Source organism: Cetorhinus maximus, chromosome 3, assembly GCF_964194155.1.
Source record: "Cetorhinus maximus chromosome 3, sCetMax3.hap1.1, whole genome shotgun sequence".
NCBI lineage: Eukaryota > Metazoa > Chordata > Chondrichthyes > Lamniformes > Cetorhinidae > Cetorhinus > Cetorhinus maximus.
In genome coordinates, this window is record NC_135881.1 from 182501730 (window position 1) to 182515181 (window position 13452).

The following is a 13452-nucleotide window of genomic DNA, read 5'->3' on the forward strand; positions in this document are numbered from 1 at the left end:
TACGGTACAGGAGTTCCGAATATTTTGTCTCCCATGCCAACATTATTCTTCTGGTTAAATATGAATAAAATGCAATTTGTAATTACTCTCAACATGCTGTGGTATATGTCATTAATATTGCAGCGGGTGAGATTGTTTTAAACACTATAAGGCCGATATTTATTGGCAAGTTGATGAGCGAGTAGCAAAGGCTTTATACAGGGGGTTCCTACACAGCCTGACTAACTCAGTTGGTAGATAATGGCGCTCTTCATGTCAGGGTCATGGTTTTGAATCCCACATTGGATGATTAATTTTTTCTTCAATATTTTATACAAAATACTTTATTTTATTTTTAGCAAAAAGTGTCCATAAATCAAATGTTTCAATCAATTCACCGCATCAGAAATTGGGAATCTTATTCCTAATTATATATCCTCATGTCGTGATCATATATCTTTGTCATTTACTGAATCATCAGAAGCATGTTTAACAAAGGGAACAGTTGCTAAATGAAAGGTGGACTCGATACAAGAACATGCAATTAGCGCTGCACAGACCTAAAATGAGTAACTTGAACTTTATTGTTAGCCTGTGTCAAGCCAACTCGTTTGTTTTATTGCAGGCAGCTGACCTTCTGACACTGACAAGGACACTGCATCTGCACTTGTGCAGGAAGTGCTCCCCTAGTGTTGCGGCACAAATAAATGCAGCCATTTTCCAGTAACTCTCCATGTTACCAGTAACTCTCTATTTTGCATATGCAAATTTTAGGTGCAGAATTCTTCTTTCCTCCAATTTTCTCTCTAGTTCCTGAAGCCACAGTTGTGCTGAGACCATTAGTGATGACAGGCCATTCGACCATAGGCAGTGCACCACGTGCTAAGCCTCATCACGAAGTCCTCACATGAAGTCCATATATGCTTCCTTTACAGCAGAACCCAGGCTCTTTTTCTCCGCTACACATTGGACCTGTTTTGTTTGTAATACACCACACAGTACATTTCAAAAACAGAATTACCTGGAAAAACTCACCAGGTCTGGCAGCATCGGCGGAGAAGAAATCAGTTAACGTTTCGAGCCTTCATGGCCCTTCGGCAGAACTGAAGCATAGTTAGAAGAAGGGAGAAATATAAATTGGTTTAAGGTGGGTGGGGGGGGAGAGACACATTGAGGGTGTGGTGATTGTGGAGATGAGCAGATAATCAAAAGATGTCACAGACAAAAGGGTCAAAGAGGTGTCGAAGGTGGTGACATTTGTCTGAGAAAAGTGCTAATTAAGAATGGAAGACAGGATATTCAAAGTACAGCTCTAGTGGGGGTGGGGTGGAAAGACTAACAAGGTTTTAGTTTAGATTTAAAAATAATGGAAATAGGTGGGGAAAGAAGAATCTGTATAAATTATTGAAAAAAAAGGTGGGGGGGGGCGGTGGGGTGGAGGGGATTTCCAGCATCCGCAGTAGCTTTTTGTTTTTAACACAGTGCATTTCAACTGATTTGTTGGATCACAGAATAGGCTAATGGGCAGTTTTTACCTATTTGTATCCCAACTCAATATTCCATGCATTGCTGAGAGAGCACTGCAGTGCTGGACGCGCTGTCTTTTGAATTAGCTGTTAAACAGAGGCCTCATCTGTTTACTCAGGTGGATGTAAAAGATTTTCACAGCAGTTTTTCAAAGAAGACCAACACCCCTGCCAGTGCCCTGGTCAAAATTTATCCCTCAACCAGCATCACTGAAAAGCAGATTATCCAGACATTATCATTCTGCTGTTCGTGGGTCCTTGCCATACACTAATTGTCTGCCACATTTCTTACATTACAACTGTGACTACACTTAAGCACTTTATTGGCTGTAAATCTCTTTGAGATGGTCCTGAGATCATGTGATACATGAATGCAAATCTGTTTTTCCAACATAAATTCTCTGAATCATTCTTCATGTTCCATCATGAGCAGGGCCCAATCTGTCAGACATCTTGACCTTGTGAAATTTGCCTCCAGTTACACATTCCTCCGACTATCAAATACACAAGAGGATCAAACTGCCAGCATTAAGAATCAAAAACGAAATGAATGAATAGAATAGAATTCAACAAGGGGGAGATTGCATTAAAGGGTGTGATGTCCTCAGAGTTGTGGATCCTCCAAGTACTTACTGTGTTTACTGTTTTCTTTTCTCCTATTTCCTTGCATTGGCTTTACAGTGCCATGCACGGCATCAGAGCAAGTAGCAACCTGTAGCCATGATGTCTGCCAAGAGCACTCTGAAACTGAACGCTTTGGTCCAAGCAGGAACATCTAATGGAATGATCCTTTCTCCGAGTTTCCTATCTACCCAGTATAGGAATATTTGCCAATAGCTCAGTGGTTTGGCACAGTAGCAAGGAGACTGGGAGGCGGTGTGTTATGAACTGTTGGACAATCTGTGGCAAAGCACCTTTGTGCTTCAGACAGGCACACAATTCATACCATGCTGCTCAATACTAGGTTACTTAATCGTGTCCCTCTGTGGAAATGTTCTGCTCAGTGAAGCTTAAATGTTTTGTATATTTTTAAGACAGATTATCCAGAAGCAGTAATGAATAAGAAGGAACACATTTTACTTAATTTGGCACCTTTTATGCCTCTTGGATGTATCAGAACATTTTGCAGCCAATGAATTATTTTCAGAGTGTAGTTGCTGTTGCTCATAATTATATGCAGCAATTTACACACAGCAAGATCCTACAAGCAATAATGAAATGAATGACCAGTGAATCTGAGAATGTTGCTTGAGGGATGAATGTTGAGAAGGAAATTGGCTGTAAAGCACCTTTGGACATTTACAATGTTAAAGGTACTATATAAATGTAATCTGTGTACATTACATTTTCTGCTATTATTTCTTACTACATTCCTGGACAGCACTTGCCTCTGTCACAGCAGCTTTCAGTGTTGCTCAGAGATGTATTACACCTTGGTATGTCAAAATGTAATCTGTGCCACACCAATCACTGGGAAGATTCACAGCTGAATATTTTCTCTTCCTTGCCCAGAGGCAACAGAATGCAGCACCCATTCTCATCCCCCACCTCTTGGCCTAGCCTAGACTACCCAACCCTCCCCACCAAGTGGTCGACTCTCAAGCTCAGATGGGAATACTGCTGGAAAGCCCAGCAAAAAAAAAAATAACAAATGGATCTGTCAACAGGACAACTATCCCAGACAGATGGAATGGCTGACATTGCAGATATTGACCATGTATCATGCTGGGAAGGAAGTCCTGTCAGTGGGTGGAGGAAGGAGTTCTCTATAAGGAATACTACAATGCACAGGTACAAGGGTGTCACAGGCCATTGTGTTGCAGCATTGTAAATGCAATCAGGCAGAATTCATGAATTTGTTGCTTTTAACAAACATTCTTTCAGAATTTGCTAGAAAAGCCGGTCACAAGAAATCTTTAAACATCCAAAACCAGAGCAACCAAAGCACTTCACCTCACCGCAATGGTGTGATGGTGCAGTCGACAGTTCAACAACCTTCTATTATATCAGAACCACCAGAGTATTCCAGGAAAACAGCTTCACTGGAGAATATATAGATTATGTTACAAATCTTATGCCTCCAGCCATTTCTGTGTCACCTTTTTCCATTATAAAGTCCTATGTCCTATTTATAAAGGAAACTGACAATGTAAAGCTATGTTGCAGTACATCCTATCTGCCCTCCCCACCCGCTTCTGATCCCCAAGCAACTGGTCCGCCTACTACTGACCAGCATCCTAAGTGATAATGTCAATTGGGATCATAGTGTGGCTAGTTTACATAGGTGGATTCTGTTATAAATGTGGATATTATAATTAATTAAGAGTGAAAATGTAAAACTAAGAACAGAGTATATGACTTTAAAATGGGGGACAGAATTATATATTCACCCTTGGCCCAATTAGTTACTCGGTTGCTAGCATTTAAAGGGATGCAGCCACTTAAAGGTAAGTGGTTGCATATGGGGACAAATATTGTAATAGGCTCCAAAAAGGCTATAAATTATCTGAAACCTAATTGAGCTTTTCTGAAGAGTGTTTGGAGGAATAAAAAATGTAGCTTGCAATACCCAGGGGCTGGCACAAACAATATGGAGGCAGGAAACAGAGGGTAGGCTACCAATGGAATGGTGCAGAACTCAAACACCCCGCTTGATAATTGATAAAGTGAAGGTGCTGCTATATGATTTGGGTGTGAGGAGGGTTGCTCTGTTTGCCACTCCAGAGTTCAGCAAAGCAGCATGCCCTGCAGGAAGTGGCGGTCAGGCTCAACCCTGCGTGCAGCACCTGAAACACCTGGGAACAGATGTGGGAGAAGATGGCACACCTTAAGGAAGCTGCCAAGGTAAGCCTACCCAATCGTTCCATTTACCCGGTTAATGGCCCTGTTTGTATTCTGCAACCTGTTGCAAATTTCCTGCTCGCCCTTGTGAAGCCCTCACACCACCTTGTAGTGCTTTCATTGCTGACTGCATGTCTGTGGCACGAACATTACAGCTGCAACTTACAATTAAAAGCCTTGGCATGCTCACAACCTCAAAGAATAGAAGCATTCTAACTCAGCCTAGCTGTATTGGACATAACCGCTTAGTGACACCCACCACGGGTTACAGTTTCAGCACATCTGGCACTGCATATTCTCTAACAACACTACTTGTTTGATTAAATACTATTTAACACAAAGAAACAGAAGGAGGGCTCAGAAATCCCAATCCGTTGGTTCTCTCACAGGGGGCCACCCCTGGGGCATTGAAGGATAAGAAAGGCTACTGGCATCTTTGAGCACTTGGCACGTCATAACATTCAAGGCTATGGGACAAGTGCTGGTAAATGGGATTAGGTAGGTAGGCCAGGTGTTTCTCACGTGTCGGTGCAGACTCGATGGGCCGAAGGGCCTCTTCTGCACTGTGTGATTCTGTGATCCTGTGATCTCTCACCAAACCATGAGCTGATACCATCCAATTTTTCCTTACTTACATTCACACTCAAATCGGCTTACCTACAAGCAACATGAATAATTTGTATAAAGTTCAGTTGAAGAACGTTTTATAGATACAATGGGCTGGACACTTGCTACCAAGGTGCTCATGTTGGGAAATCTCCTGACTCGGCAGACAAGCCTCAGTTTAAAGGGCCCCGTTGCACCCAATTTTCGCTCCTGGGAGGTGAAGATGGGTTAGAGTTTGGCCCACCAATCTCAGAAGTTTATCGAGGGTGACCAGGGGAACAGTGAGTGCTGAGGCGGGCTGGTTAGAAGGCCTGCATCAGTATTCTGGGACTTTGTTCTGGTTGATTTGGAAGCTATTAGGCCCTCATCCCTCACACCCCTTCAAACCCACACCCATTCCCCATGCCCCCTCTGTGGCAACTCATGGTCCCCACCCATCCCATGCCTCCATACCACCATGCCCCTCCATGCCAACATGCCCACTGCAATGCCACCTCATGCTCCCATGCCACCTCCATAGCCACTCATCCAATATCCACTATGGGCGGACCTCAGGAATCATGTGGAGATGAAAAAGAAAATTTCAAACAATCTAATAGAGCTTTCACTCATTCACTTTTGAAACTGAAAAAACTCGCATTCAAGAAATCCATTCAAAGATTTTAAATTCCCTCAAGTATTCAAATGTTATAAAACAAACAAACTTGTATTCAGTAACCATATCAAAGACAGCTAACCCTTTAATAACATCTTTAAACTGTCAATCAAAACATGACCTCAGCATCCCTGAGACAAGTGCTTTAGTAGCTTTTAAAATTCAGTCAAGCATTCATAATTACCTCAGCGATAATAACAGCCCTTGGGATATGTCAACAAAGGACTCTATTGAAACTGCAGGAACAGATGGTAATGTTTTTTCTAACCTACACCGAGTGGTTTGTCAATCAAAGCAGTCCAGCAGAGGGTGTTTTTTTAAACTCTAATCAACAGCTTCAGCCTGTTATTTCATGGTTAAAGGGGTGAGGATTTAACTCAGATCATGACACTTATACAGGCTTTATCCATCCTACAGGAGCATAGCATATACTCTATAAATTTGTGATTCCTACACTGCATGTTAAGGCCCTTGGTCCAGCGAAAACGTGGTCTGTTTGAACTCAGCATTAATTTCAACTGGCCCTGCTGAGCTCAGGTTTCCCGCCTTTATGATTCACGTCCCTCCCCCCATCAGCAAAAATAGAATATGTCAGAAATGGGGCCGGGACTTCCATGTCCAGGTCCCGCCTGCTATTTTTACATGTCTCCGGAGTTGGCCTGACTCTAGGAAAATCCAGCCCAATTTTGTAACATTAGGTAATTTTCTGCCACTGTGAGCACTGTCAGTGGGTCCAGACAGGTCAACAACCCATGTCCCTCCAGTTAACATTTACAAGTACCAGCAAATGTCCTAGAGGACATAGTTAATGAAATTGAGGAGGTGGCAGAAGTGAAGAGGAGTGAGTGAAAGTATCATAGGAAGAAGTGATATTGTCACAAGAAAAAAAAGTGTGTCACACGAGCAATAGTGTCATAAGAGGCACAAGTATTGTGTTCCAAGAGAATCGAGAGACAGTTAGTCACCATCAAATGTCAATTAATATGGAGTCAATTTTCCTGCCAATTAAAGCTACTGGGGGCAAGAATGGACACAGCTTTCAGACAGCTATCACTGATGCTGCTGGGAGAGAGTTTGTGCCAAAGCCGGCCACTGCACTATAGGGACCAGAGATGGAACATGACACAAGGGAGCTGGAGTGATCTGACTATCTGCCTAGAGAGTTGTAGTCTCCTTTGGCACTGGTTCTCAGTCCTCTACAGGTCTCTTCACCTCTGCCTGTAGATCCTTTGCTCAGGGTAGTGTCGCCTTTTCCTTCATGCTCCTTATCCCTCTCTTCTGGACTCCTAATGCCTGGCGTTCTGCACTCCTTGTGCTCCTTATCTCCAATGGCCTCAAATTCTGAGAGTGCAGCACCCATTTCTAGCTGCAACCTTCTTGGTGCTCAGCTGGAGTCCAAACAACCGTGCGCACAAAATTCTTGGCAGTGCTGTGAGGGTGACGATCCCCTGAACTGGCAAAGTTCTTAACGTTGACTGACCTGTGATGGGCTATTGCAATTTTAACTTCAAAGGGGTTAAGCCCTTTAAACATTGAAAAGCATTTTTCCTTACATCTTTAAACTCTTCCCACATCCATGACTGCCCCAGACATGGTCCTCTCCTCCATGCAGCTGGTCTGACATGGACAGCTGCTAAACACCTCGAGGAAAGTTTGAGGAGTTGTGGGAGACGGGCTTTTAAAAAGACCACAGCGAGTTTAATTGGCCTCATAGTATAAGCTTGCCTATTCGGAGGATCACGCTCTCCGCCGCCCTTGGGAAGTCGGGAAGGATAGAAACGGAGGCAGGACTTCCAGCCATGCGACATTGTGCCCCTTTTTTTTTAACTGTCCCCCAGCCTGCCTCTGTTCGGCATAATCAGGGCCTGGAAAATCTGGCCCCTATTGTTTTTGGGGAAATGAAGCAGTACGATGACATTGGGCGCCATGTCTGTAACTTCTTCTTGTCGTGCCGCTACACCTTCCCTCATCACTTCCTCATGCATGCTTTGGCTCAGGAGTTGAAGGCTTTCTGATCTTCAGGGCTACATTACTCTGGTAGTAGATGGCATTGCAAGAGATGTTTCAGCGTTTGGGATGCCTTTCCACAGTCACAGTCGAGTAGGCAAACTAATATAACTGGCTATGCTGCAGGTTACAGTTGTTTCATACATCTCTGGGCTGTAACTGTAGTTGCCACTGCTAGACAGGAAGGAGAAGGATCTCACAAAAGTTCGCTAGATGGGTACCCTTGTCTGCCATTGATGGCTCAGGCCTATTGTCACCAATAATTTCAGCAGGATGAGAAGATTTAGATGAGGGGAATTAGTGGACCATAACTTCCTGGAGCTCCAGAGCGGTGCAACTGGGGGGTACCCCAAATATGCACTGGGGTCCCCTCCACCCCCCTGCCCCACTCCCCCACAAGAGGTTCCCAGATAAGGATGGCACAGCAATTTCACGGGAAGTGCAAACTTCCGCTGAGCAATTGCCCTGCACGGGGAACTATCCAAAAGTGCAATTTAAATCGCAAACTTCAGATGGTTCCGACTATGTTACTACAATAGTTACCCAGGAAAAGTTAGAAGAATTAAGACCACTCCTAGCTTTTGGGTAACTATTGTATTGACCTCCCCTGACCCTACTTGGGACTCTCGTCACCCTCCCAAACCCCCAGGGGACTCCCCCCAACCCCTCCAACTACCACCCTCACGAAGTCCCCATCCCCACAGGACTCTTCCCCCTCACCATAGGACTCACCCACCCACCCACTGGACTCTCCTTCCCTAACATGGGATTCTCCCCCCACCAAAGGACTCTTCCCCCCTAGCCACCAGATTTCTCCCCTACGCACCAACTATCTCTGCCGCCCCCTCCTTGGGACTGTCCCCAATCCCCCTGACTAACCCCCCGCCACAAGATTCCCCACCCCCATGGGACTCTTTCCCACCACTCCCTCCCCCCCATAGGACTCACCCCCCTCATCAGGACTCTACCTCCCCCCCAGCCACCGGACTCCCCCCATGCCACGACTAGTTCCTCTGAGCCCCGACTACCCCCCTCCCCCACAGTACTACCCACCCACCCCCACAGCTCTCCACCCACCACCAGCTCCCCATCCCCCAGGGACACCCCGCCCCCACAGGACTCTTCCACCCCTCCAGCCATGGAAGCTCCTCACTACCCCCCCCACCCCCCCCCCACCCCCACAGGAACTCCCTTCCCCAAGGCCCAATTGCCAACCACACCCCCGCCAAAAGTTCCAACTGACGACATTCCATTCTTCCAGCCAACCTCTCCTCCACAGCCCTCAACCAGGCTCTCCTCCAATCTGCCCTCACCCACCCTCCTCCCCGGCCAGGCCCGACTCCCCTGCAACACCCCCGGCCAGGCCCAACTCCCCTCCACTCCCACTCCCACCAAACCTCACTCTCCACTCCCAACTTCCCTCCTCCCTTCACCAACCAGGCTCAACTCCCCCCCCCAACCCTAAGGCCTGTCTCCCGATCTCCCCAGCCACACACACCACGGCCAGGCCCGACTGTTGACCTCCACATGCCCCAGACCCGAGCCCCCCCGCCAAAGACTTTTAAACCTGGCTGGACCTTTAAAATTACCTGGTTTATAGCAGCTAGTCCCATGAGAAAGGGGACGTGGCTTACTTACCTGCGATTGAGATGCCCTCGATGGGCGCGAGTGGCCTGGCCTGAGTTGAAAGGTCAGGCGAGATAGGATCGCCTGGATTTCCAAGTAAGTACTTTCTAGCCAAGTGGCAATCCGTCTCCATTGCCACTCCATCAGAAGTTACGGCCCAGTGTAATGCATCCAAGTTTGCTGATGACACGAAATTAGGTAGGAAAGTAGGCGGTCGAGGACGCAAAGAGGCTGCAGAGGGGAATAGACAGGTTGGCTGAGTGAGCAAGAGCATGGCAGGTGAAATACAATGTGGCAAAGTGTGAAGTTATCCATTTCGGCAGGAAAAACGTAAAAAAAATGTATGGGAAGAATTTTCGGGTCCGTGAGCGGGGGCGGGGCCCACTCGCCGACGCGTAAAATGACGCACGGTGATGTCGGGTGGGTGGCCCGACGTCACCGTGCATCATTTCGACTTTCAGTTTGGTGGACACGCAGCCAAGTCGGCTGCACACCCGCCGAACTGCCAAAGGCCTATTACGGCCATTAAGGTAGTAATTAAAGTAGTCTAGAAAGCTGCCTGTCCAACCTTAAGGTTGGCGGGCAGGCGAAGAGCCCAGGCGGCCTTCACATTTTTCATGAAACCTCATCCACGGGCGGGATGAGGTTTCATGAAGGGTTTATTAATTAAATTAAAAATTTTCAAGCATTTGATAAACATGTCTCAGCTCATGTTAATGCTGTCACATGAGGGCACACGTCTAAATAACTTTTCTCTGTCTTTAATAAAAACTTTCATCCCGAACTTAATCTCCCCGAGGCAGCTCCGTGCCTCAGGGAGATTTCTGTGCTCTTTCGCGTGCATGTGTGAAAGAGTGCAGGCCCCGACTCAGGGAATCCCCCCCCACCGCCCGCACAGGGAGCGCTCAGCGCTTCCGGACGCACATCACGCTGAGCGGGCCTTAATTGGCCCTCCCACGTAAAATGGCGGCGTGGCCCCGATCAGGGGGTGCCGATTGGGTTCATGGCCCCCCCACCCACCCCTGCACAACCCCCCTGACGAGGGGAAATTTCTGCCCTATGTTTTGAACCCTGAGAGGCTGAAAAATGTTTACATTCAGAGGGACTTGGGTACCTTGTATACGAATCATAGAAAATTGACAGGTGTGTGCAACACATAATAGGAAAGAAAATTATATGTTAGCTTTTGTTACAAAGGAATTGGAGTATAAAATTAAAGAAGTATTTCTGCAATTATACAAGGCCATGCCTGGAGTATTGTGTTCAGTTTTGGTCTCCTTAAAATACAAACTGGTCCTAGAGTGAGTGCAACAAATGTTCACTAGACTGGTTCCTGGGATGAGGGGATAGTCCCCTGGGAGTAATTGAATAGACTTCCCTGGAGTCTAGAAGAATGGGAGATGATCCAGTTGAAACATATAAAATTCCTAAGGGGCCTGACAGGGTAGATGCTGAGAAAATGTTTTTCCTGGCTGGGGAATCTAGAAAACAGGGCCACAGCCTCAGAATAAAGGGCCAACCATTTAGAACTGATTTGAGGATAAATGTTTTCAGTAAAAGGATTGTGAATCTTTGGAATTCTCTGCTCCAGAGAGCTGTGGTTGCCCGGTCATTGAGTATATTCAAGATGGGTTGATAGATTTTTGAATACCAGGGGAATTAAGGAATATGGGCATAGTGAGAAAAGATGGAATTGAGGTAGAAGATCAGCGTGATCTTGTTGGATGGCAGAGTAGGCTCAAAGGTTCAAATGACCTACTCTATCTCCTATTTGTTGTATTCTTTTGTTCTTATATATATGCATACTATTAGATGGTTAAGATTGGATCAAGATAGGTGCAGTTTCACCTGCAAGATACCTTTTACAAACAGGATGCCTTTCTATAAAGGGGTCTAACTGCAGAATTTATCTCCCGTGATTTGCCTTTGCAAAAGTGTGGATAGGTGGCTTGTCGCAAGAGATGATTTATCTGTGCAGTTGACCACTTGAACTGTAATACTAGGCCCCTCAGGTCTTAGAATGATTGCAGCACAGAAGGAAGCCATTCGGCCTGTCGTGTCTGTGCCAGCTCACTGGAAGAGCAACTCAGCTAGTCCCACTCTCCCACCCTTTCCCTGTAGCCCTGCATTTTTTTCTCTTCAGATAAGCATCCAATTCCCTTTTGAAAGCCGATTGACTGCCTCCACCGCACTCAGACAGTGCATTCCAGATCCCATCCACACATAGTGTGAAAAGATTTTTCCTCATGTCATCTTTGGTTCTTTTGCCATTCACCTTAAATCGACATCCCCTGGTTCTTATCCTTACTGCCCATGGGAACAGTTTCTCCCTATCTACCCTGTCCAGACCACTCATGATTTTGAACAGCTCTACCAAATCTCCTCTTAAACTTCTCTAAGGAGAACAGATAAAGTTTTTCCAGCCTATCCTCGTAACTAAAGTCCCTCATCCCTGGAACCATTCTTGTAAATTTTTTCTGCCTTCTAAAGCCTTCACATCCTCCCTAAAAAATGGTACACATAATTGATCATAATACTCCAGTTGAGGCTGAACCGATGTTTTATAAAGGCTCATTGTAACTTCCTTGCTTTGTACTCTATGCCTCTATTTATAAATCCCAGGATCCCATATGCCTTATTAACCACTTTCTCCACCTGCTATGCTACCTTCAATGAATTGTACACATTTACACCTAGGACCCATGCCTCTCCACAACCTGTAGAATTCTGTTCTTTATTTTATATTACCGTTCCTCACAACTTCCTTTTTATTCCATGACCTATAACTTTCCTCACAAGTCTGTTGTGTGGCACTGTATCAAACGCCTTTTGGAAGCCCATATACACCACATCAACGGCCTTTCCCTCATCAACCATCTCTGTTACCTCTTCAAAAAACTCCAGCAAGTTAGTTAGACATGATTTTCCTTTAACAAATCCATGCTGACTCTTCTGAATCAACCCACATTTTTCCATGTGACTATTAATTCTATCCTGAATAATTGCTTCTATAAGTTTCCCCACCACCGAAGTTAAACTGACTGGTCTGTAATTGCAGGGCAGATCTTTACAACCTTTTTTGAACATATTTTTTGAATAATGTTTGCAAATCTTCAGTCCTCCTGCACCTCCCCTGAATCCAGGGAACATTGAAAGATTATTGTCAGTGCCTCTGCATCTTGCACTCTCACTTCCATCAATATCCTCATCCAGTCCCTGTGTCTTATCAACTTTAAGTGGCAAAGCTTATCTAATACCACTTCCTTATCAATTTTAAACCCTTCTAGTGACTGAGTTTCACCCTCTGTCACCATGGCCTGGGCAGCATCTACCTCATAGGTAAAGACAGATACAAAGTACTCATTTAACACCTCAGCCATGCCTCTTGCCTCTATGTGTAAATCCCCTTTTTGGTCCCTAATCAGCCCTACTCCTCCTTTTACCACCCGTTTACTATCGATGTGCTTATAGAACACTTCGAGATTTCCTTTTATGTTAGCTGCCAGTCTTTTTTCATAATCCCTTTGCTTCTCGTATTCGCCTTTTCACATCCCCTCTGAACCTTCTGTATTCAGCTGGGTTCTCAATTGTATTTGCTACCTGACACCTGTCGTAAGCACACTTTTTCTTCTTTAACTTAATTTCTACCTCCTTTGTCATCCAGGGAGCTCTGGATTTGTTTGTCCTACCCTTCCCTTTTGAGGGAACATGCCTTGACTGTGCCCAGACCATCTCCTCTTTGAAGGTAGCCCATTGTTCAGCTACTGTTTCTCCCGCCAACCCCAGTCTATCTGGCCCAGCTCCGTTCTTGCCCCATTGAAGCCCACTGTGTGCTAGTTGATTATTCCTACTCTGGAATGACCAATATCTTTTTCCACCATCATCCTAAACCTTGATACAATCAATGATCACTGTCCCCTAAATGTTCCCCCACTCTACTTGGCCTACTACACTGATCTACGTGGCCCACCTCATTCCCAAGAATCAGGTCCAGCCAGGCCTCCTTTCTTGTTGGACTGGACACATACTGCTGTAGGAAATTTTCCTGAACACAATCTAGGAACACTTGTCCCTCACTGCCACTTACACTACCACTATCCCAGTCTATATGCGGGTAATTAAAGTCCCCCATTATAACTACTCTACGATTTTTACACCTCTCTGTAATTTCCTTGCAGATTTGTTCCTCTATATCCTTCCCACCGGCTGGTA

General features: G+C 45.5%; 1 protein-coding gene across 7 annotated transcripts in view; it reads left to right on the forward strand.

The window, feature by feature from the left end:
• LOC144679077 (catenin delta-2-like) overlaps positions 1-13452 on the forward strand; it is a 1449546-nt gene that overhangs the window by 1075492 nt on the left and 360602 nt on the right. For 6 of the 7 annotated variants that reach the window (XM_078539356.1, XM_078539360.1, XM_078539354.1 and 3 more), the window contains one exon: positions 4230-4349. The exons of the other annotated variant lie outside the window; for it this stretch is intronic. In XM_078539356.1, coding sequence (XP_078395482.1) covers positions 4230-4349 — 120 coding nt within the window. The remainder of the gene's footprint in view (positions 1-4229; positions 4350-13452) is intronic. 7 annotated transcript variants of the gene reach the window in all.